At 35.3% G+C, this 25,388-nt stretch overlaps 4 protein-coding genes across 5 annotated transcripts; 2 read left to right on the forward strand and 2 right to left on the reverse strand.

Annotated features, from left to right (window-relative positions):
• Positions 1–505: 505 nt before the first annotated feature.
• Positions 506–5,220, reverse strand: LOC142631273 (uncharacterized). The gene is made up of 2 exons (XM_075805401.1): positions 4,693–5,220; positions 506–955 (listed from the first exon to the last, which is right to left on the reverse strand). The coding sequence occupies exon 1, from the start codon at positions 5,074–5,076 to the stop codon at positions 4,693–4,695; it is 384 nt and encodes a 127-aa protein (XP_075661516.1). The 5' UTR covers positions 5,077–5,220; the 3' UTR covers positions 506–955.
• Positions 5,221–10,657: 5,437 nt separating this feature from the next.
• LOC142630871 (nuclear transport factor 2) lies at positions 10,658–16,029 on the forward strand. Of its 2 annotated transcripts, none has more exons than XM_075804925.1 (9): positions 10,658–10,876; positions 11,194–11,379; positions 12,467–12,770; positions 12,860–13,107; positions 13,201–13,369; positions 13,590–13,711; positions 13,799–13,861; positions 15,261–15,324; positions 15,437–16,029. In XM_075804925.1, exons 2-9 carry the CDS (start codon positions 11,197–11,199, stop codon positions 15,685–15,687), a joined length of 1,404 nt encoding a protein of 467 aa, XP_075661040.1. In that variant the 5' UTR covers positions 10,658–10,876; positions 11,194–11,196; the 3' UTR covers positions 15,688–16,029. The 2 variants fall into 2 exon arrangements, with proteins under 2 accessions (XP_075661040.1, XP_075661041.1); XM_075804926.1 differs by having other exon boundaries at positions 10,708–10,876; positions 13,802–13,861.
• Positions 16,030–16,169: 140 nt separating this feature from the next.
• Positions 16,170–19,417, reverse strand: LOC142630872 (uncharacterized). The gene is made up of 2 exons (XM_075804927.1): positions 19,102–19,417; positions 16,170–16,756 (listed from the first exon to the last, which is right to left on the reverse strand). Exons 1-2 carry the CDS (start codon positions 19,273–19,275, stop codon positions 16,331–16,333), a joined length of 600 nt encoding a protein of 199 aa, XP_075661042.1. The 5' UTR covers positions 19,276–19,417; the 3' UTR covers positions 16,170–16,330.
• A 2,483-nt stretch (positions 19,418–21,900) lies between these two features.
• On the forward strand, positions 21,901–24,976 carry LOC142631519 (mitochondrial import receptor subunit TOM5 homolog). Its single transcript, XM_075805685.1, has 2 exons — positions 21,901–22,094; positions 24,600–24,976. The coding sequence occupies exons 1-2, from the start codon at positions 22,008–22,010 to the stop codon at positions 24,675–24,677; spliced, it is 165 nt and encodes a 54-aa protein (XP_075661800.1). The 5' UTR covers positions 21,901–22,007; the 3' UTR covers positions 24,678–24,976.
• Positions 24,977–25,388: the final 412 nt, after the last annotated feature.

Below are 25,388 nucleotides of genomic sequence, written 5' to 3' on the forward strand. Positions count from 1 at the left end.
CAATTGTGCACAAATGCACAATTTTACACCCACATTAATGGGTGTTTTTTTGCTCAAAATGTGTAAAATGAACAGCTTTTTCTATTTTGCAAGACTTTACACATACTGATACTAATGCTTTTAGAATTCAAAATTTCGGATCAATCAAACTTTTTCCCGTTGAGCCCTGTGTTTAGATGGAGTGAGATGGGGGTAGAAGAGATGGAAAGTGGTGGTTTAATAGATTGCACATGAACTACAATAATTAATATATTCTGGACACCCATTCCCCTCTAATCTCCCTCATCTACCTCCATTCCAAACATATACCCTAGGTAGTCAACGTTATGGTACATTGGTACCTCTTCCCAAATATATTCAAGAGATTTCCCTCCAGAATATCATAATGACCACCTGTTTCAAACATTGTCTTTTCCTATTACAAAATTTCTCAATCAGCGAAAAAATATGGATTTGCCATACCTACAGCAGAGTTTGCTATACCAACAAAACAAGAACAGCACCCTACACAAGAAAAGTTGATCATCTTGATTAGGGAGAGGCAAAAACAGAAAGAAAACAAGAAATATGAGACTTGCCCCCTGTCCTTTCCAAATTCTGGCAGGAAATGTTTATTTAGTTGCAGTCGTGAAAAGAAAATGACACTGAAGAGTCTCACTAGATGATCACATGTAAAACAAAACAAAACTAGAAGTTTGAGATTTCATAATCATCTAAGTCATCCAGCACTGAACCTGCAGTTATATTTGGATTTTGTACAAACATCTCAACGCAAGAAGAAAAAGGAAATAAAACCCAATTGCAGGCAAGGCAAACAAATTTATTAATTCAAAGACATATCCTCTTTAATGGACAGTCTATGCAAATCTCTAATCTGGAATAACCTCAGTCATGGAGCAAGACAGGGAGAAACAGACGGAAGACCGGAGCACAACCATTTCCCCACAATCCAAGCCTGTTGACATGCCAAAACATACTTAGAGTCATTCAAAGTGACTGCAGGAAAGAATACATAAAAGAACAGAAATAATTTATTCCCGTTGCAACAGGGAACAGATATAAATACATACTCTGAAAAACCCAGATGAGGCCCTTAAGAACAAGGCAAGAGTAAGGTCATAGGTTCAAGACCCATTGGATGTACATGCAACTTTCCAATAAAAAAGAAAATTTTAAATAAGACAAAAGAAAACAGACAAGATACCCAGATAGTATTCTTGTTATAAAATCTGGGTATCTCAGTCTGTATTCTTGTCATACAATTTGTGTATCTCAGATTGTATAACAAGAATACAAAACCTATGAAACAAACAAGGATGAAGGATAACAGAAAAGCATGGCACATCTGAATTTCCCAAGGAATTTGAACAGCCCCCTTTTGTTTTTAATAGGCTTTGAAGATGTAAATCCAGCCAGAACACAGCCAAACAGCCTTACAGATAATTGAAAGCCATCACCAGAACTGGTAACTGGTAATATAGGGTCAACTTAGGATGTTACTAAATATGGTCATAACTGAAGACCCCCACCCAACCAAATAAAAAACAAAAACAAAACTCAGAGGAACTTTACATCTAAAATACACACTGCAGATTATTTTACTCTCTGTATAACACAATTACAGTCACTGCAGAAAATCATTTTGGCAAAATTCATATCATCCATTGGACCATTGGAGGAAATCCAGATATAAAAGCAAGCTACCACACAGCTTTCCTCAGATTTCCCACCAAGTTTTTTCTCTTTATTGCTATGTTTTTTTACCTTAAATTGGTAGATATATCATTCGTGCTGTAAACCATAAAGATTAAAGTATACAAACTTAAAGAACTTATTGAGATGGAAGATATTTACACCTTAGCCTTGAGGTTATGCCCCACATCACAGGAGGGCAACATGCTCTGCTTCTGTCCCTTTCCTTTCCCAACAATGCTGTTATCTTTAGCCTTTAGAGGTGCTTTTTTAAGTTAAAATTTCATTGCTGAATGCTACACATTCTCTAGGTCCTTATAGAAGACCCAAAAATCTTCCTTCATACTAGGTGACCGTATTATGGCATGATATAAGGGCAATTTTGTCAAAATCGACCACTAATGCATGTTCACATTATCAACTTACATGGGTAAAAGGCAAATAAGCTACTGCTTTATATATATATATATATATATATGGTAAGTTGCACAAGCATCCAATAGGTTTTAGACCCAAGCCTCACCTTCCACCCATTCTTATAAGAGGAGGAAGTGCCATTTAAGCCATAGATTATTTGCCAATGAGCTCTAGCTCAACTGGCACCATCTATAGTTACTGACTTACTGCACAAATTAAGCTATCCAAAAGAGCACTTACTAGAAATTACAATCTAAAAATTAAAAGATAGAAAAAAAAAATTCAAATATGAAAATGATGGATTTTTCCAAAGGCAAACAATTGTTAGATTTAACAAGACAACGACACTTTTTTAAACATTTTTTCTAAAATTATATATACCTACATACATGCATGCATATATTTTTACAATGTGCTTATATAAGCAATTCTCCACTCAAGAGCCAAATTAATGATAGACACTGAATCATAACGTGATTAAATTGGAAGTCTAAAGCACATTGATATTACTAATTAAATACTCATGCACCTAAGGGGATTCGAACTCGTCCTCAACCAGCCCCCATACTTAAGGTGGGTAGAAATGCGATTGGGCCTAAAGTCCATTGGCAGCTTAATAGCAATGAAATAGATTCTGATATAGGAATGTCACAGGTTTTAAGACTTTACATGCATGATCTCTCTATCCAAACTGAAATGTCCACAACCACTTATTGATTACACTCACAGTTTCTCTTTTTATATAAATTTAGTATGACATGCTACATCACTTGCATCAAAACTACCCAAAACAATGCCAACTATTTGCTGTCAAACTCTTTCCCACTTCAGAGGAACAACTGACACAAAAACTAGAGCTACCCATAACATATAACATATAACACAGACATACATGAATTCTTAAAAGATACACTTGAATCTCAAAACACCAACATTACACTCTTCAACCATGAAAATCCCAAAACAGTATATATCCACTACTCTTACACTCAAAATACACATTTTCCCATCTACAACAACTAACCAATTATACATTATGACATCACCACTAACAAAAATAACTCACAAATCAAATACAAGCCTTCCCAAACCCCAAATCAAATACAAGCCCTCCCAACCCGCAAATCCACAACCCCAAACACATATAATCTCGAAACCCATTACTCTACGGCAACAAAACCTTAGTTCCAAAATTTTAAGGCCAGTTATGAAACTTCAACAAACTACCCAAGGTTGGCAACATGAATTCTTTTCTGCCATTCTATTCTATCCAAAGTCACTCTCTGATACTCCCATAATACTACTTCTAAATAATTATTTTTGGTCTTTCTCTAACTTTTTTTTTGTTCCCTCAACTTGAATCAACTCAATCTTTCTCATTAGTGCATAAATTGCTTTCTTTTGAACGTGATCAAACAACCTCAAGCAACTCTCCCTCATCTTTTCATCAATAGGGTTCACCCCTATTTTTAAGCGAAATTTCCTCATTCTAAATCCTATCTTTCCTTATATTTCCACTTATCCAATATAGCATTTTCATTTCAGTTATACTCAATTTATTAATATGCTTTTTTTTATAAGCAATAAGGATTTTACTGAAATCAAAACAGACCCAAGTACTCAGAAAATGTACTATGGGTGCAAAACAATTAAGATCCCATATTACAATGATCAATCAAAATAGGAAGAGAAGAAAAGGAATATGTTTGTAAAACTAAGCTCCACTCGAGCAAAGAATGAAAGAAAGAAAGACTTAATCTTGAGAATAGTGTTCACATACCTCAAAACTTCTAGCATTCCGTTTTCGACTGAATTTATGAATATGCTAGTTCTATCACCTAAATTCAATTCCATAGAGTATAACTGGCCTTATAGTAGTCTAATAAAATTTTCCCTTTTAACTTAAAAAGTTTTCTATGAGCACACAATAGTTACATCCCATACACTGTTTTAGTCCCACTTAACTGAAGGTCTTTATAGTCTAAAGCGTCTTGCCATGTTTTTAATTTGACATTAATTCCATGTTTAATTCCATCCTCTCATTTTTCTTCTCAACCAAAAAAATAAGTTTTCCATCTCTCCACTTTTCCATCCTCCAACCAAACATGAATAAGAGAAAACTAAATCTCTTCTATTCTCCCACTTTTCAATCTCTTCCACATTTTTAATCCTCCCACTTTTCCACATTTTTTATCCTCCCACTTTTCCACCCCTCCAACCAAATGGACGTTGATCAATTTAGTGAGCACATCCGTCACTAGTGCAAAGATATACAGACTAATCCTTGATGCAAACCTATACTGATAGTAGCTCCATTTGTTTTCACACACGCACACACACTAGTTACTACCCATTACTCTAAATCCCAAATACAAAACACCCAAATTACCAAATCCATCCACACCCTAACCCATCATCATATTCATATCAAATCATTCAAAACAATTCACATCCAAAAACGCCAAAACTCAAAAATCATGAAATACCCATTTCTCAAAACCCCAAATCACAAACAACCATGACCACCAAAACCCACAAAACAAAACAAAACAAAAAAGAAGATCACAAACAAAGAGCTCTGACCTATTTCTGGTATCCTCCACCATGAGTATCCAAGTCCTCCACCACCGCAGCAGCGAGATAGGGTCTGGGAAGGTCTTTGACATCGAAGGTGGTCTCCTTCATCAACTTCTCCACATCAGCTTTCTTGAGCACAGTCCGGCGAATCGGAGGGCGGTTGCGACGCTGGTCGCGAGTGTGGTACTTGATGTCGAAGACGGTCTCTGGGTTTGAAGTGGGGATCCATGGCTTGAGCTTGGTGGAGGCAGGGCTCTCCACACGGTACTGGGTGGCGGGGAGAATAGAGAGCCTGAATTCTGGGTGGGATTGTGGGCCAGTGAACTCCCATGGCTTCTTGATGTAGCGCTTCAGGGTGTCGAAGATGGATGAGGCTGGCTTCTTCGCCATTGGAGGAGAGAGAGAGAGAGAGAAAGCAAAGCAGTTGGCTTTGGTTTTGTTTTGTAGTGTCTTTCGGATCAGAAGGAACAGTAATGGAAAAATGGAAACAACACAGGTCGTCGATGTTGTTCTTTCAGTTTGGAATAACACATTTTCGTTGGTTTTTTTTTTTTTATAAATGTTATAAATATAATTAACATCAATTTTATTATATCAATATTACAAATAAATTCCCATCAAAAAATTATATTACAAATAAATTAATATAAAAAAATTTATTAATTGTCACATACATCCATAAGCATAGAGTCATAGACTAGTCTGGGTTTTCTTAAAAATTTATTAATTGTCACGTCTAGAGCCTTTTCTTTAAAAAAAATATTAAATTAAATGCTTGCAAAAAAAAAAAATTTTTTGAGCCTTTTACCTAAAGAAAAAAATTGGTAGTTGCTAAATTTTAAATTATCAGCAATCTAGAAAAAAGCTGTTGTACAATGCTGAATTTCAATACAAAATATATATGATTAAGTCAATCCAAATTCCTATAGACATAAAGCAATACTAGATAAACTGCAACCAATCATATTCATTGGATGCCATTAACTATTGCATATTTGCATCTACAAGTTATATAAACTACTTATTTGACTTCAAGAGCCTAGCTATTAATCTCTCTCATAAAAAAAAAATGTTAACTAAACTAGCCTTTGAGCAGGCGCGCTCTTTTATTTTTTTGGTAAGAGTTAATTTTAAAAGCATTTATTTTAATTTGAGATTACTATATTTTTCAATTACAAAAAAACTTAGGGATGTGATAAATAAGTCATTTCATCCAAAACGTAAAATACTCATCACACCTCTAAGTATTTTTGTGATTGAAAAATGTAGTAATCTCAAATTATAATAAATGTTCTTAAAATTAACCCTTACCAAAAAAATAGAAGAACGTGCCCACTCAAAGGCTAGTAAATACTAAATATAATTAACATCAATTTTATTATATCAATATTACAAATAAATTCACATCAAAAAAATATATTTAGTACCAATTTTATTATATCAATATATTTACTAAATAAAGGGGCCCAAATGGTATATTTAGTACCAATTTTCCATGGAAATTACACTAAAAATCTTAGCATGTGTTTCATAGGAAATTATTTACTTTTCCCACAATTAAAATACAGCAGAGGTAATTTCATTCAATTAGTAATATCTCATTCAAACCAAGTATGATTTTTGCCCATGACCAATCAAATTACACGGAATTTTATGGTTTTAATGTAACATCAAAATTAATATAATCACATGGTTAGATTTAAATTTAAGCTCAATCAAATTTAGTCAATTGCATAAAAATTGATAAAAATCAACAAAGAATGGGGGTTTAACCATTAAAACCATGAAATCCTTTAATTCAGGGCTAAAACTTCCATCAAAATTTAGAACGAGACAAAATACGGTATTGACAAATATCACCAAATGAAAATAGATCCTTCCCATGTAAATCCTCTAATTGGCTCCTGTCATTTATTTTATGAGGTTTAAATGGGTTTTTTTAGGACCATTAAATTATTTAAATATCACTGTCTTACATCTAAATTAAAAGGATTAAAATGGACATAATCAATTCCTGAAAATCCACAAAAAATACTAACCCTTATTTGTTTGGTTTAGAGGAAAGTGAGATGATAAAAAATATATAAAGGAGCAAAAAGTATAATGGATAGAAAACATTTCAATTTTCTCTCATGTGTATTTGGTAGAGAGGAAGATGGAGTGAAAGTTATATATATAAAAATGTGATTTTAATAAATTCACTATTATGCCCTTATCATGTCAAGAGAATATAGAAAGATTGTGATTACAATTAGTAAAATAATAAATTTCGTATAACAAACATTTTCTCCTCCAATTGGTGAGGATGGATTTTTGTGGGTGTGGAAGTAAAACTCCAACCACCCCTTTTTTTGTCCTCCATCATTTTTATCATGCCAAACAAACAAAAAAAACAAAAACTCTTCCTTCATGTATTTTTTGTCCTCTTACTCTTCCATTAAACCAAATCTCACCAAATGAAAGTAGCATATTAGTTATTCTCTAAAAACATTCCCATCTTTTGCTTCAAAAGCAAAAAAATAAAAAATAGGCGAAAAACTCATTTTAGTCCCTACATTTTCAAGCGATTCCCACTTTGGTCCCTAACTTTTTTTTTCCATTGATTTTAGTCCCTATTCTGGAAAACACGTCTTGTTTTTGTCCCTGACATTACATCAGAGACGGAAATTGCACAGCTGGCAAACAGAGTAAATTAAAAATATTAAAATAATACCCACAATCTCCATGTGGCTTTCCACGTCAGCAACAAAATTAAAAAAATTAATTTATTAATTTTAACTAAATAAAAAAAATTAAAAACAGAAATAAAAACCAAAAATCACATGAATTGAGATCTAAGTGTGTCTTGAACAAGAACAACAAGAACACAAATCTAGCAAATTTAAAACCCAAAAAATTAAATTCAAACCCATATTTCAAACCCCCACCACCAAAACATCAAACACAAAAATCAAATCCAAATTTTCGACCCCTAAACTCAAAACCTAAAACCCAAATTTTCTTATACTTTCTAAGAAACCAAACACAGACCTTAGATCCAAACCTTAGAGTTGAAACCAAACCACCTCCAACCTCAGATTCAAAACTATCAAACCCAAACAAAATCAACCTCACCTGACAACAAAACCATCTCCTCTCTTAGCCGCCGCTGCTTTCTTCTTGCTCGTGTTTGCCTGGGATGTGGGTTTGCATGGAGGTGCTTTCATGGTGGAGATCGTGGGTCTTGGGTTTTGGGTCTTTGGTCATGGAAATCATTTTGTAGATCGGTGGGTTTGGGTTTCTTGCTCATTCTCTGTACGAAACTCATCGAAGAAGAAGAATCATAGCGTTGTTGTTATTGTTGTTCTTTGTCTTCGTATTCGTGAAGCTCTCTCTGGCTTTGCTTTCTTTGCCACCTCTCGCACCACGATCGCTTCAAGACCACGAGGAAGAACCAGTCCTCGCTGCTGTTCTCACGAGAAGAAATCGCCGAGAAATTGAATTTCGCCGTGATCAGAACCTTCCTTCACTGGTGGCGACTCGCGCAATCTCCTCCCACTTCGCCTGTACCAGCGGCGAGGTAGACCAAGAACTGGTGTAGTGATATTTTGATTTTATGGGTTTTTGTTTTTGTTCTTGTTCTTCCTTTGGGTTTTGAATTTTCTTACTTTTCTGGGTTTTTATTTTTATTTCAGTTTTTTCCTTTTTTTCATTTAGTTAAAATTTATAAATTAATTTTTTGTTTTTAAAAAATGACGTGGCATTTGTGGGTATTATTTTAATATTTTTAATTTATCCCGTTTGCCAGTTATGCAATTTTCGTCTCTGATGTAACATTAGGGACAAAACGAGACACGTTTTCCAGAATATAGACTAAAATTGGTGGGAAAAAAAGTTAGGGACCAAAGTGAGAATCGTATGAAAATGTAGAGACTAAAATGAGTTTTTTGCCTTAAAAAAATGTAAAATAGATGTCCAAACACATAGAATCACATAAATAAATAAAAACCACCCACATCCAGTAATGTATTTTCACTATTTTGCATTTCTGGTAACAACGTATTATAGTGGACATGTATATTATATTTACATGTCTACTTTAGCTCTTTTTTTTATTATTATTTAGCAATTTCTTTCTCTCTCATCTACTTAAACTTATCTTTTTCTCTTTTCTTTTTTTAGATTATTTTAATATGAGCATTGATAAAGAAAGTATAAGATATAAGGTGTATTGTTAGTAATATAAAAGAGTTATTTCAGGACCACAATTAATTCTACACCTATTTTCACCACTATCTTATGTGGCAAACTAAACTAACCGCTTATCACTTTTAAATGAACCTATAACTTTTGTTCCACCACTCATGAGCCATATCAAATAATTGTAAAAATCAGTGTGAAATTAATTGTGGTCTAATAAATGAAGTAGTTTTACGTAGGAATGGCAACGGGGTGGGTTTGGGACAAGATTCCTATTCCCCGTCCGCCCTACTTCCGCTTTAGGACGAGTTAATTTTTTTTCCTTGCTCTATTCTGGTGGATACCCATGGTTGCCACGGGTACCCCCGCCATACTCAAAAAAATTTTTGTATATAATTTATTATAAGTTTATTTTGAATGCATTAAATTAAAACTCATAAAACATTAAAAAAAATTCTATTTTTCAATACCTTCTCAAAGCATAACAATACAAAAATTCAAGTAATAAGAAATACAGAAACAATTCAAACATAGCAATACAACAATTACAAAATATAAACAACGTAAATAATAAAAACATAAAACTATAAATTCAATAATATTGTAGGAGTCAAAAACACTGAAAAAAGAAGAACTAGTTAGATCTTTTTTATCAACACAACTAATTTATAAAATATGGGAGACAAAATTCCACAATGAGAAGATTAATAAGATGGATGAAAATAAAAACAACTGAATCAAGGCTCTTATATCGGAAAAAAAATGTGTTCTCGAGGTACAAAGAGGGGTTCTAAATGTTGAATACAAAGTGAAGACTCTTCTTGACTCTCTCTCTTGTTCTTCCTTTGGTTTTTTCTGGCTCTCTCTTGTTGCTCTCCTCCCTCTTTTATAGCCATCCTCCCCTCTTCCAGCTATCTTGCTCTTAATTGGATTTAGGATGATATTTGTCTCATGAACACCTTCTTTTATTATTTCTTGATCATCAAGATAGACTTTAGGGAGTGTTTCCACTAATTAGGCCAATCATTCAACATTCAATATTGTTGACATTTAGGTGAGGAAAGCCTTTAATGCAGAAGTGATTGTTACATAGAGCTTTGTGTTTTCCTTAACACTCGAGAAAGTAGGTGAATAAAGGGTGTCCTTGGCTAAGAGAAAGATCGCTTCTCGGTTGGTTTGTGTTTTCTTGGGAAAGATGGGTCTCACAGATTACCTCGGCAGTGAGCTCAAATGGTCTATTCTTAATGGGAGGTCCTTTTATCCCTCATTGGACCTGGGAACGAACCCATTCCACAGATTTCCTCTTAAGGCTAAGGTCTTCAAGCAGTTTTAGGTCCACTCTCTCACAAATATGATATACAAAAAATCATAAATTTAAATTTAAAAAGCTAAATTCAAATATACGTCTTATAAAAAACATTTTAAAAAATTTAATTGTTAAAATATAAGTGGGGGGGATGCGGGGGGAAAACTTTAACCCTCATCCCTACCCAATTTGTCATGCGGACCGGGTAAAACCTGTCTATCAAGTACAAATGAGGCGAGTACCCACTAGTGTGGATTTAAATCGGCATTCCTAATTTTACAGCGATGCAACATTTTTGTTTTTTTGCATTGCCGATGGGAATGCTGAACATGGCTCAATCAACTTGTCTTGATGTTGACACATGTACTCAATTTTCTTTGCCGGCAGCACCTACCGAGCCACAAAATGCTTTGGGCTTATTGACTCTATAAAAGTCTTGGCCCACTTCACCTTCTATAAAGAAAGCAAAAAAAAAAAAACCACAGCAGTAAACGCAGCGTTTAAACGAGCAAACAGCCTTCATTCTCCTATTACAGAGCACCATAAATTCGCAAACTTGTCTGTATTATTCTCCGCGATCCCATTACGTACACCGCAACACCCCCACAACTTCCGGTCAGATCTCCTCCACACGCGCCGCCCCTCTCTCTCTCATCTCTCTCTCGCGCCGTAAAGTCTCCACCGCACCGCCTCCTCGTCATTCCGGTAACAAGCTCAAATAAACCTCTCTCACTTTTCAAGCTCACAAACACACCTCCCACTTTCCCAGAAAAAAATCTCCACCGCGCGTGATTCCCACGCCTCCCGCGGCGGAGTTTCCTTCCCCTACAAAACCCTTTTCCCTCTATCCAATCGGATCTTAGGGTTTCGACTCTTTAGTCTCCGATCTCCCCCCCCCTAACCGATCATACAGCTAAAAATCAAACAAAGTTATTGCAAATTTTTTTTTTTTTTTTTTTTTGAATACTGAATTTTCTATTGTGAACTAATAAAGTTTGTGTTTTTATGGTTGAATTTTGTAGAAGATGGCAATGCAAGAAGAGAGTTCAGGAGCTCCAAGTGCACAATTTGTAGGGAATGCATTTGTGGAACAGTATTATCATATACTGTACAGATCCCCTGGTTTGGTGCACAGGTTTTATCAAGATTCCAGCTTGCTAAGCCGTCCTGATTCTAATGGCACTATGGCCACGGTCACTACCATGCAAGTATGTCATTTGAAGAAACCCCATTTGCTTCATGCCTGTTTTATTCATTGCAACTAAATATGTATGTGTGTTGGTGTGCTTATTCATGTCATTAGGAGAAAACCCGTTTCCGGCGGGCTGTTGATATTCGATTATAAGGAATTGTTAAAATAAAATAGTGACATGGTTTGGTATGTATGTAATTAAGTATGTGTGATTAGGTGGTACTTTGTTAATGTATATTCTAAATGGGGTTACTTATGTAGTTTCATACACATTAGTTTGTTATTGGGCATAAGTTTGTTCTTGTCATGAATAGTCCTTTTTTGTTTTTTTCAAAACAAAAAAACTACAATTAGTGAACAATATTTGGTTTTTTATTCATTGCAATATTGCCTTTATGTATGTATGTAACTAAATAAGAGTGTGTGTTGTTGGTGTACTTATTCATGTCATTAGGAGAAAGCCCATTTCCCGTGGGCTGTTGATATTCGATTAGAAGGGATCATTTAGTATAATAGTGATGTTGTTTGGTATGCATGTGATTAAGTATGTGTAATTAGGTGGTACTTGTTAATGTACATGCTAAATGGGGTTAGTTTGATACACAGTAGTTTGTTATTGGGCATAAATTTGTTCTTGTCATGAATAGTCTTTTTTTTTTTTTGGTTACAACAATGGCTAAGAAGTAACTTGCTTTAGGGTTTCATCAACGCCTAATCTGTCATGGGATAATCTTCAGGTGTTTCTTTAGAGAACTTTGACCTTGGAAATGCTATTTTCATGATTTCAATGCTGGATTGCTTGTTCGTTGTTGAGCATAAATTTGTTCTAGTCATGAGTAGTCCTTTTTTTTTTCTTCCCCTTTTAACACATTGTCAGATGTGTAACTTACTTTATGCTCCATAAACCAGCCCATTAATATGCATAGTTTGTTTTATTTAAGCTCTTTTTTTTTTTCTCCTTTCCAGTTTTCTTGAACAGCAATCTCATACTCATTTGATATACATAACCCATTTAATCTTTTAAATTTAATTTGACAGCATTAGATTATGATTGTAGTTAATATAGGTTGATAAGAATAGTTGCATTTCTCATCTTGGAGCAGGCAATCAATGAGAAGATACTATCCTTCAACCATGAAGACTTTACGGCTGAGATAAAAACTGCAGATGCTCAGGAATCTCATGAGAAAGGGGTGATTGTTCTAGTAACTGGATGTTTAACTGGCAAGGACAATCTGAAAAGGAAATTCACACAAACATTTTTTCTTGCTCCTCAAGACAAAGGCTACTTCGTCTTAAATGATGTCTTTAGGTTTGTTGAGGAAAATGAAGTGTTGCAAACCAATTCTGTCTCAGCCAATGGAATAAATGAAAATGTTGCTACAGCTTCCTTGACACCAGAACCAGGTTGGAATGATTCTTTTTCCTTATGTCTTGTGACTTATGTTGAGATATATGTCAGACTCACATTTTGAAACTGCTATCTCTTTTTCAAGAACCTGATCATGCTCCCGAACCTCCTTCTCTGGACCCTGCTACTTCCTTGGAGGAGGAAGATCTTAATGATGTTGCTGAAGTTTGTGATCCTTCAGATAATGAAGAAGGATCAGTGGTTGAAGATGAGATTATTGAACCCCCAAGTCATTCATTTCCAGATGAAATTCCTATGGTGGCTGATTCTACAGGTGTTGATGTAGCTCCTGCAGCTGAGGAGGATGCTCCAAAAAAGTCTTATGCATCAATTGTAAGTTCATACTCATAGTTTTTCCATGAAATTTTGTACCTTTTGGTGTTGATCCATTGTTTGAAAGTTGTTGACTTTTGGAGTTTCATCTAGTTGAAGGTAATGAAGGGTACAACGCCTAATTCAGTCCATGTTCCCGCCAGAAATGTAAGAGTGGCACCCACAAACACCAGTCAGTGGTCTGCAAAACCTGCTCCTGCACCTGAAGCATTGGCTCCTAATAGTGACAATGCTCCTGAAAGCAGCAATGTTCGTGAGGAAGGTAACTACTAATTTTTATATGAATTGATAGATTGCTAATCCATTTCTGCATGGCCACACTTTTTTGTACCATACCATATGTAATCCCTTTCTTTCCAATTTTGATATAAGAGATTGATTAAATTCATGGTAAATCTCATATTGTCAGAGTTTTGTGTCTGAGTTGTTATATATCTCTAGTTTCAAAATCTGTTAATATTTTTCATTTGTGTCCTTTACAGCTGAAGGTCATTCTATATATATACGGAATTTACCTTACAATGCATCAGAAACGCAACTTGAGGAGGAGTTTAAAAAATTTGGGCTTATCAAGCATAATGGCATCCAAGTTAGAAGTAATAAGGTCTGGTTCTGTTAGTATTTTGTGTGTTTTGACAGCTGAGCATTTCTTGAAGCTGTGTTTAAGTCATGTATTTCTTGTGTCCTGCAGCAGGGATTCACTTTTGGCTTTGTAGAATTTGAAACAATGAGTTCAATGCAGAGTGCTCTTGAGGTACTTCCTTATACATGCAATAAGTAATACCAGCCAAAAAGAAGGAAAAATAATTGCATTGAATAGGCTCAGCTTGTCTCCCATATTTTTTTTTTAATAAATTTTTAATTAAGTAAACTGAAAGCTAAAACTGTAGATCTTATTTCATCCATTATTTATTTATTTATTTTTCTAGTTTCCAAAATACATTATCCCTCTTGCTTCTTGTTGCATATGCAAAATTTCATTCCAGTATTCTTTTCTAGTGACTGTTTGATGTTAAGAGGTATTACTTCAGTTACCTGGTACATGATGCAGCACCAAATTTTTATATTTCTAATCAGGGTTTCTATATGCTAGTCTTAGAAATCAAGGGACTAAAGACAACTATTCTGAATTCAAGTTACTGATTTATTGACAACTATAGTAATATGAAATAAGCACTAAAACCTGAAGAAATGAAATTTAAAGTGTATGTATGCTTTGTCCTTTATCCATGACACCTTGTCCGGGCAACCTATATAAATGCATTGCAACAATATTACATCTTGAATATAATTGGTAAGTTACATGGAAACTTCCGCCAACTTTCAGGTTGGTAAATGTTTTGACGTAGTTTAAACCCTATATTATTTGAGCCCTTGAGCTCTGGCTGGGATGGCTCCTCTTCCCTTATAAGTGCAAGGTGGATGGCGAGGCATTGGGTTCAAAATCATTGGATGCATGTGTAACTTACCAATTAAAAAAAAAACATTATTTGAGTCCTGGGTAAGAATAATAGCACGCAATATATGTAATAGGCAGCTTTACCACTTGGATGGTTGATTTCCCTTACAAATGTGTTTTACCGTTTCATTGCTACAACTGCACTTTTCTGGTTGTCGTTTTTGTTACTTAAGGTTGAACCTTTTCTATTGTACCGATAGGATTATGGGAAACAAGCATAAAATTTGTATCATAATATATCATGTAGCTCGAGTCAAAATTAACTTAAGGTTGGCGGTATAGATTCACTCATAACAACTTTTACTCTTACATAATGTCTTTTCCTTTTCTGGAGGGCCTTTTGCATTCTTGAACTATGATAAGTTCAACTGAGGTTTAAGCTTTGAGCCTCTTGTCTTCAAGGTGCAAGAATGGGTTGATGGCATTGGTTTTGGGCAAAACATATATGATCCTCTGACTACCTCCTCTCTCTCTCTCTCTCCCCATTTATGCAAAATCAAGAAAGCACCTGTACAAATCTTTTTTTTTTATACAAAAATGTAAATTTAATTTGGCTAGGGTAGAGGAAGAGAGCGATCTAGCTGTTGGTTGATGTTAGTTATGTGTAGTATACTGTACCATGGGATGCTTTTTGTGTAGATTTTTTTTAGTCAATATCCATATTCAATGTAGAATTTTGTTGAATTAAATTCAGGCTTCACCTATCACAATTGGGGATCGTGAGGCTGTTATCGAGGAAAAGAGAACTACTACCCGAGGTAAGTTCAAAAGATACCTTATTCTTATACAGCTTGAAGATAACTTGTTTGACAACATGAGTAAATGTTTAATAATTTAATAGAAAACTGAGTATGCTGCTGTTTCTTACAGTTGGCAACAGTGGGAGAGGGAGGTATTCTTCAGGAAGAGGTGGGTTCCGGAGTGACAGTTTCAAGGGCCGTGGGAACTTTGGTGGTGGCCGGGGTTATGGCAGGAATGAATTCAGAAACCAGGGTGAATTTTCAGGGCGACCCAGGGGTTCAGGTGGACGCAATGGAGAGGGTCAACAGCGGGCCTCTCAGAATGGCAGTGGAAGAGGTGGGCGTCAAGGCGGGATGAACCGTGGTGCTGCTTCTGGTTAAACATTGAAAGGTTGACAGATGATTTTTTGACCATCAAATGAGGGGTTTTAAGGCCTTAGATATTCAGGTTTGCTATTTTTAAAATCTCAAATGTTAATGAGAAGATTATTGTAATTTTTCTTACTTGCAGTTTTTCACAAAGCTTATATGACATGAAAAAAAAAGGTGTTTGGGTGTGATTAATGTATCCTGTCATAGAGCATGTTGGTTTTGTAACAGTAATTCTCTCTGTATCTAACCCTTTACACGGAGGAAGACTTCACATCAGTAGCTGATTTCCAGCTCCTTAGATGATGTAGAATTTTGGGTACAATAAAATGGGATTTATTGATGTTTGGGGAATGTTGGCTTTTTACTATCTTGTCGTTTTTGTCTGTGTTCCTCTCTTCTGTATCAAATTGTTTTGTGGGGTGTGCGTGACAATCCCAGCTGCTTTAAGTTGATACTATTTCGGGCGCCCCCTTGCTCTTTTAACGAAATTAAAAAAGAAAAAGAAAAACTAATATTGTGATTTGATGCAATTATGCAAAGGCATATCACTGAATGTTGAAACAGTAATATGGCGATACCTAAGCAATCATATTATGTAACAAAGAACTGATAACCATAGCAAGCATCGGAAACATTGTTGGAATTCCCATATTCAGTTTGCTTTCTGCAAGTTGGATACAAGATTTGATGCAGCAAAAGATGCAGAACCACCAACCACAGAGAGCAAAACAGCCACAGCCTGCAATGCTACCTCCCAGGGGTATTCCTCAGGGACAAGGTAAACACAAGAGGGACCCAAGAGCAGCAGAATTAAGCTGAGACTCAACAAAGCCCCAGGTGTTCCAGGATCTGTAGCTGCTGAAAGGACTCCTAGTTCTTCTGCCTTAGAGAGGAGTCCCAGTTTCTCAATCGTCGATAGAGAGAGCCCAAGCTTCTCTGCCGCTGATAGCAGGCCGGCTTTCTCTGCTTTAGTTAGCAGTTTCAACTGTTCTACCCTTGTTAGTAGCTTTATCGGAGGTGAAGTTGTTAAGGGGCTGCTCCGAGGTCCTTTCTCTCCAAGGGGAAAAACAGTTGAATTCTGCATTGTCACATAAAAGAATATAAAGAACACACAAGTGTATGATAAAATTGTTTAACATGCACTCAAGGAATTTATTAAGGAAATTGTTTCAAGTGTTGTCTAAACCCTGAAGCCAATGTATTCTGCTTGACAACAAATAACATTTTTATTGTATGGAGGAAACAATTTGACAAAGTATGGTAACAATATTCTTTATTAACATATACACTGCAATCAAATTCAAGAAGAAGAATGCGTGGATAGTTGAATGAAGAGTCATATTCTAGGGATTATATGCAAGTTAGACATTGAAAAAGCTTATGATCATGTAAATTGGGAGGCACTCTTGGATATGTTGAGAAGGATGGGCTTTGGTGATCGATGGTGTAGGTGGCTAGATTCGCATTGTATCTCTACAGTTTAGTTTTTTGTTTTGGTAAATGGATCCCCAATTGATTTTTTTGGAAGCTCAACGGGATTGAGGCAAGGTGATCCGCTATCTCTTATGTTGTTTTTTTTATCATGATGGAGGTCTTTAGTAGGATGTTGAAGAGAGTGGAGGGGACTGGTTTAATTAGTAGTTTTAAGGCTAATGGTAGGAGGAGGGGGGGGGGGGGGGATGGAGTTTGTGTTTCACATCTTTTGTTTGTAGATGATACGATCTTGTTTTATGATGTAGATGTGGAGTAAATTCTTCATATACGGATGTTGCTTCTATGTTTTCAAGCTGTCACTGGCTTGAAGGTTAATGTTTGTAAGAGTGAAATGGTCCCAATTGGGTGGTAGATAATGTGCATGCTTTGGCAGGGCTTCTAGCTTATAGGGTTGGGAGTTTACCTATGTCTTATCTTAGTATGCCTCTGGGGGACTCTCATAAATCTTGTTATATTTGGAATCCTATCTTGAAGAAATTTGAGAGAAGATTGGCAGGGTGGAAGAAGTTGTATTTGTGCAAAGGTGGTAGACTGACTTTGATTAAGAGTACATTATCAAGTCTTCTTACTTACTTCTTGTCACTTTTTACCATTCCTACTTGTGTGGCCAATAAGAATGTAAAATTGGTAGGATGAGATATGGGGGGTGACTCTAAGCAACATATGGTAGAATGAGATAAAGTTTGTGTTCCTATGCCTAACGGTGGTTTGGGGATACGGAAATTGACTACCTTTAACATAGCCCTTTTAGGAAAGCAGCTATGGCGGTTTGGGGTTGAGGAGAATCGACTTTGGAGGAGGGTGGTGGCTATGAAGTTTGGGAAAGAGTGGGGGGAATGGACTTTTAATTTGGGCAGGGGTGTTCATGGTTGTGGTTTGTGGAGAGATATTCAGATTTTAGTTATCATACTAGGTTTGAGATTGGGGTGGGGGATAAAGTGAAATTTTGGCATGATTGGTGGTGTGGGGATTAACCTCTTTGAATAAAATTTCCTGTTTTATATAGACTAGCCATTGATAAAAAGGCTTATGTTGTGTTATCCTTGACTAGGCCGAGAGAAGGGGAAAAGAGGACTTGGGATGTGAGGTTCATCTGAGATGTGAATGATTGGGAGGAGGATCCTACAATGGATTTTCTTCATTTTTTGGCAAATATTGGCCCTTTAAATGAAAATGATGATCGATTGAGATGGACTTTGAAATAGAATGGGACCTTTGACATTTTCTCATGCTATAATGCTTTACGAGGTTCCTCCTCTATCACTTCTCCTTGGAAAGGTATTTGAGGAGTGAAGGTCCATAGGCAAGTTTCTTTTTTTGTTTGGATTGTAGTTTGGAATAAGATACTCACAGAGGATAATAAGAAGGACAAGGAGTTTGATTTTGCTCATTGGTGTTGCATGTGCCACTATTGTAGGGAGATTGTGGACCATTTGTTGATACATTGTGAGAAGACTCAATAGTTATGGTGTTTTATCTTTTGATCTTTTGGGGTCTCTTAGGTCATATAAAAAATGGTGTTTGGTCTCTTGTTTGGTTAGAGGAATTGGTTGGGGAAACATTTGTCAGACATTTGAAATTTAGTACCGTTGTAGGAATGTAATCAGTGCACATTTGAAAATGTGGATAATTTCGATGAGCAGTTGCTTGCTTCTTTCAACAGTTTGGTTTAATTATTCTCGGACTTGGGACTCACGACTCAATCCCTTCGTTCATTAGCTCTTTTTTTTTTTTTTTTCCTTTTCTCTTTTTGTACTTCTTGACTACTTTGTGTTATTCATGCATATTGTAGTGTTTTCAATATATCTTTTCTTACTTATCAAAAGAAAAAAGTAAATTTTGAAGAGAGAGGTAAACTCATCCCTTAAAAGAAGTCTGCTGGGAACATTTTTAGTCAAGCAGAAGATAGTGAGGTTGGGATGCACTGACCTTTTTAGAGCCAACAGTTTTGGCAGCTGATGGCAAAGGCTTCTGGGTAGCCATGGATTTAATGAGAAGGGTTGAAGAAGTAGCATAATTCTCTTTTCTTGCATTCTTTCTCCTAGTAGAAGAGTTGATTACAGGGACTCCCCTGCTGCTAAAAGATGGTATAGCCTCCATCATGCTCTCTCTCCTTTGGTGCCTTCACTGTAGAGTTGTGAGCGTGTGGTGGATGAGTTTTGTTCGAATGAGAGTCTCAGAAAGCACCCAGCTGAATGAATGATGGACAAAGAAAGTCATGGATTGGTTTCAGGTTGGGATGTACGCGTGTCAGCATCTAGTTGGTTACTCTAATTGCAAATTTCTCCTTCTCCTTTAGCTTTCAAGGGACCGTTTGGAGTTGTATTTTGGAAAATGATTATTATACTTGAATTACTCATATAGTTAAATATATATGACGATAAAATGCTATATATGTTTAAATTATCATAATAAGTAATAAGGATTCTAAAAAAAAAAAATTATCACAAGTGCCTTTTTTTTTTATAAAGAAAATTGCATATTTCTCTTAAAAAAAGGTTTCATTTATAAATTCCAATTAGCTCAATTGGTAAAATTTTTTATCATCAAACAAGAGATGTGAAGTTCTAACATTGTCCATACCAAAAACTAATTGATATCTTGAGGTAATAATAAAGAGCAATTATCACGGAATGGACATCATATATTAAAATTCTTTTGCATTGAAACGTTAAAAAATTTATAACATTTTACATGTATGTCTAAAAACTTGCTCAATATTCGATAGATCCTTCAAAGAGAATATATATATATATATATATATATATATATATATATATATATATATATAAATTGTGCATCATTTCACATAGGCAAACAAAAATGCATTATAATACACTCTAAAAAAGGACGTCTAACTATGCAAAAGGACATTCCACAATATTCCACTACTAGAAGACCTAAAACTTTCAAGGCACTTCTAGTATTATAAATGTAAGGGCAAGAAAATCTTAAGGCCCACGGCCCACTTTGAACAGTGGCTGAATCAATTTATGTATGGCCTAAAACAAACAATTTGTAAAGAAGGAGCAACACAACAAAATAAATGGCCCAATTTGAGAGTCCGACAAGAAAGAAAAATGCAAGATATGTATGTTAAGTGAACCAATCTCCCTACAAGCCTTCCCGAGGAGGTTAAAGCTCCCATATCAATAGTACTATTCACTCATATTTCTTCCTAATGTTCTTCTCGTTTTTCTCTTCTTTCTTGATATTTTTCTCGGTCCCTTTCTACAGTCCCTCTTTCTCGTATATATATTCCTCCCTTCCTCGCATCTCAATCATCCATTTCTCACCTAACCAATCTCCTCTCATGACATTTGTCTCGTTTTTTGTTTGAAGAAGGTGGTGGAAGGAACCTGCTTAACTGTGACTTGCACAATTTAGGTCACTTCCTCATCAATGCAGCTGATAAAATTGTTGCACACCATTTAATGCGGCCAGGAAGCAGGGCATTCAATGCGGAGGCTATAAGCTACCCTAAGCTAGAAACTTCCCCTTTCTACCTTTGGTCTCCACTTGGTATGCCTCAGAGTATTTTTGACGTACCTTTTCATCCACCCGAGCAACTCTCTTCGTTAGGCCCATGGCCCATGGGCCGTGGAAGTGGCACCACTCACTGCGACTCTTAAACTTCAACCTCGGTCTTTGGCCCCCCACAATACATATGCGATCCTCAGGCCCCCACAATACATACCCGAGGATTGAGTATGTATTGTGGGGGCCCATCAATAACATAGCTTTCTTTCATAGCAAAGTTTAGACAAGAAAAATCTAGAGCTTTCTTTCATAACTTGTGTCATTTTCAACTTATATATGGTATTATTTTTTAAAATCAAATAATATAGTTTTGTTTAAACATTTTGTATTAATTACATTATCATAATTGAGTTTCTGTTTGAATTGAAGCCTTTTTTTAAGTATATGGTTTAATTTGAAATTACTGAAAATATGAGGTTTAATTTAAAATCATCAAGCTTAAAATATTAAATTCTTAATGGAAAAATAAAAAAAGATTTACACAATAATCTTAACTGTTAGAATAAATTTTAATTTCCTCCTTATAGTTTGGGATAATTTAAAAATTTTCTCCCAAAGTTTTAAAATTTGAATCTATATCTCATGTATCATTTTTTTTTTTTTTTGGAGTAAAGCATGTTTCATTTGGATTCAAGTACTTTCATCAATGCTCTATGATGAGGTATCCATTAAATACCACTTAAGCTCAAACAGACGTCTTTTTTTTTTTTTTTTTTTCTTTCCCAAAATTATGTCATTTTGAAGTTTAAACACAATTCAAGCCATGTCAAATATTATTTTAACTAAATTTCAATTTGTCCCCTCAAGTCTTGGTCAATTTCTACAAAAGGACAAATTAATCTTATGAACACCTTGTTGAAACACATTGACAAAATAGCTTGAATCCAAATAATATATACTAATAGGGTTATAGATTCAAAATTTGAAACTTTAAAGAATAAAATTAAAATGACCCTAAATTTTAAGTGGGTAAATTGCACTTAGTTTAAAAATTATATGCAAACTTTAAAAAATAAAATTAAAATTTCACCCTTTTCTCAAATAAATAAATAAAATTTTACCCTAAATTGTAAGTGGGAAAATTGCAATTAGTCTAAAAAATTAGATGTGATTTGACATGACAGTCCTCAGCCAATGACCATACTTGGGTAGGAAGATTACTTCCGTAATTTCGTCCATATATTAACTCAAACCCTTCTCCCTTTTCTCTACCGTCAAAGACAAAACCCTCTCTCTCTCTCTCTCTCTCTCTCTAAACCTAAAACCCTAACCTTTTTCTCTCTCTCTGTTCTTCAATGGCTGACTCAGTGGTTTCAGTGGAGAAGGTCAAAGCTTTCTTGCAATCTCAGTACCAGGACGAGGAAAAGTGGGCCCTCAACATGGTAATCCTTCTCTCTTTCTCTCTCTGAATCTCTATTCTCTTCCAATCTTTGTAATATTTCAATATCAGTTTTTTGAAATTTCCATTCTTGATGCTGATTTATGCTTTTTTTTTTTTTTTTTGCGATAAGGGATTCTTTGTTTGGTTGATGTGAAACGACTGTATAAAATTTCGAATATAAGATTTTTAAATTTTTAGTTTTCTTTTTTTTTTCTTAAGTTTAGATCACTGCAGTTCAAGTCAAAAGTACATGACTTAGTTGAGTTGAACATAGGAATAGCACAAAAGACAAGTACTTTGTTACAACGTGTCCCTTTGTTTTTACATTAATAATTTGAATGGTTTTGTCATCATTTGAGTGAGTGATAGAGGCTTTAATTGACATGTAAAATCTGGCATTTTTCCCCTTGATTTTATGATGGGTATGAGCTTTTTGTTCACTCATTAAAGCCTTAGTCCCAAAATTTTGGGTTCTGTCTATGAGCGAAATATAAGGAACTAAGCACTGACACAAGCAGAGTGTTTGTTCTTTCATGATTGAAAGTTTTATTTTTGTAACTGTTTCAGTAGAGAAGCTTTGGCCTCGTTCACGAGAGTATTGCGATCATGTGCTATTAACATGATGATAATTCTGCTTTACTATACAAGGGAATACATGGACTGAAAGTAGCACCACTATCACACAAGAACAAATTCTGTTAAGCTGTGTTGCATTGATTTACATCCAGCTGCCATGCTTTTGTAAATTTGACATTTAAAATCCTTCAAGATACATAAGCATAGTTTACTTATAAGCTATCGTAGAATTGTATATTTAAACTAATGTGTGTGGTGGAGAGTTTTCTTTGTTGTCATCAAGTATAAATGACGACTAAATGGTGTTGCATAGTTATTTCAACATCTGGGATACCCTTTTTTTGGGGGGAGGGGATTGGTTTGATTGAATGTTAGTTCCTCGTATCTGCTTATATATTTGGGAAAATTTTAAATATGTGGTGAAGAGTGTCACTCCTTGTTAGATCAATGTAGGTTATGCTTTAATGTTGTCCACTTTGAAACGTCAACAAGCAGAAATTTGGCTAATCTAATGGTCGGATCCTTACTTTGGATAATCTAATGCTAAAGGGCCGCCCTTTGGCTAATAGGTGTTGTATGTGTTGCTATGATGGGGAGTCGGTTAACCACCTTCTTCTTCATACTCCTGTTACCCACTCCCTTTGGTCTTCTATGCTTCAGGCCTTTGGTATTCTTTGAGTTATGCCAGGATTGGTGGCGGGTTTGTTATCTTGCTGGCATCAGTGGCTTGGGAAGCACAACTTGGACATTTGGAACTTGGTTCCAGGGTGCTTAATGTGGATTGTGTGATTGGAACAAAATCGTCGATCTTTTGAGGACAAAGGGAAGATGTTGGATGAGTTAAAGCTTTTATGCCATCATAGTCTTTTTGAGTGGTCTCGATGTTGGGGTCTTACTGATTGCTCTTCTCTCTTTGAGTTTTTGTCCTCCCTTAGCTTAGTTTCCTGATTTCCCTCTATTTGTTGTGCTATTTGTCCCTTTTTTTGCTTGTTGTCATCATCATGAACTTCTTGTATTCCTCATTTTTCTATCATTTATAAAAATTTCCTGATTATCTATCCAAAAAAAAAACTTAAGGAGGCTAATTTTTTTGGTTTCTATTTGAGACAAAATGCATTTCTTCCCTTTAAAAGCTGGATTTTTAAGGTGGACATATGGTTTAGGACAGAGGGAGTAATGTTTATATTATGTTGCATCATTAATATGTAGTTAATCAATTACTCTGTTTGGTTGATGAGAACAAAAATTTGGACTTGAAGTCCCACCATCCATATTTATAAATGTTGAGTTTGAATCCTCCATTTAGTTGGGATCTAGACTGGATTGGTTGATCTGAGTAATGGAAATTTGTTGTTTTGGTTTACCACTGCTGGTGAAATTGGAATAGTAATGCAATTGCTTTAGTGAAAATAGAGAGATGAAGTGAAGAGAGGCTATGGTAACGGAAAGATGGTGGATTATTGGAGTTGTAGCAGTGGAGGAAATAGTGGCAGGGGCATAAAGGAACTAACGGAAGGTTGTTATGGTGGTTTCCTTCATTGCCACTATGCTCATAATCCATTGTCACTGGTGTTTTGTTTGTTCAGGATACATTGAGTTATGGCTAAAAGGGTCTTGGATATGTTGGAGTGTTGGGGAGGAGGTTTTGGTAGACATCATACTACTGATATTTGGGGTGAAATTCCTTTGTGTTATTTGCACTATATGGAGAGATTGAAGGAGAGGCGGTCACCTTTGGAGTTCAAATTGTTGTTATTTTGTTCTATAAATGATTGGATGGCTGCCTTAAGTAGTCATTCTTTTTCTAATATGCTGGGGATTTCTGTACTTTTAGATGATTTTATTAGCAACTCTTTTATACTCAATGCGACATCTATTTATTTGATCAGACATTGTTTATTAATTGAAGCTGTTCATTCTTCCTTTGCAGAAATTGCTGCGTGCTGTTGGGCTTTTTGCAGGATCGATTTTGCTGATGCGGAATTATGGTGAAATTATGGCAATATGAGTGTGAATGTAGGGTGTACTGAGTTCACTGCTGAGCTATGACGTTGTAGGCTCTTTATTAGTAGTTATTTTTGAGATGAATGGAGTATATCTGTTTCTTCAATTAGTTAAACAATAAGCTTTCATGTTTTGCTTTCATTTTGGCTGATGGTTATTTGTTCTATTACATACTTCTAGCACATTGTTCAACCTAGTGCTTTGAAGATGATCAGATGATTGAAACCGATTACACTTTCATGGATGACCAATCATGTGCTATATATATGTTTCAGAATGCTCTGTTTTCTTTTTTGTGTTGAATGGTTTTTGTTAGTTTCAAATAGGCTATGTAATAATCATATTCACGGTGACCTTTTTGGAATATAACTAGAGAAAATTGAATTCCCGAAACCTCCAACTGTAAGTCTTTGTCCAGAGAAAATGATTTTCCAAGTCAACTTATTTCCACTTCATTAAATTCATTTTCACAATGTTTCTCTTACAATCTGTTCACAATAAGTGCAATTTGTGAATGGATTGTGGAGGGGAATTTTTTTTATTGGTGTGTGTGTGTGTGAAATTGGTAGTAAATTATGCACTTTCTATTGAAATGCAGCTAGTAACACTATTAACTGGCAGTTGGGGAGTTATTAGCACTAAATGATGGGAGCAAATCGTTTTGTTCTTATTGCTGATTGTGCTTTACTTTCTTCAGCCAAGAACAAAAAAATAG

The sequence above is a fragment of the Castanea sativa genome, chromosome 4 (genome assembly GCF_040712315.1).
Source record: "Castanea sativa cultivar Marrone di Chiusa Pesio chromosome 4, ASM4071231v1".
NCBI classification, from domain to species: domain Eukaryota; kingdom Viridiplantae; phylum Streptophyta; class Magnoliopsida; order Fagales; family Fagaceae; genus Castanea; species Castanea sativa.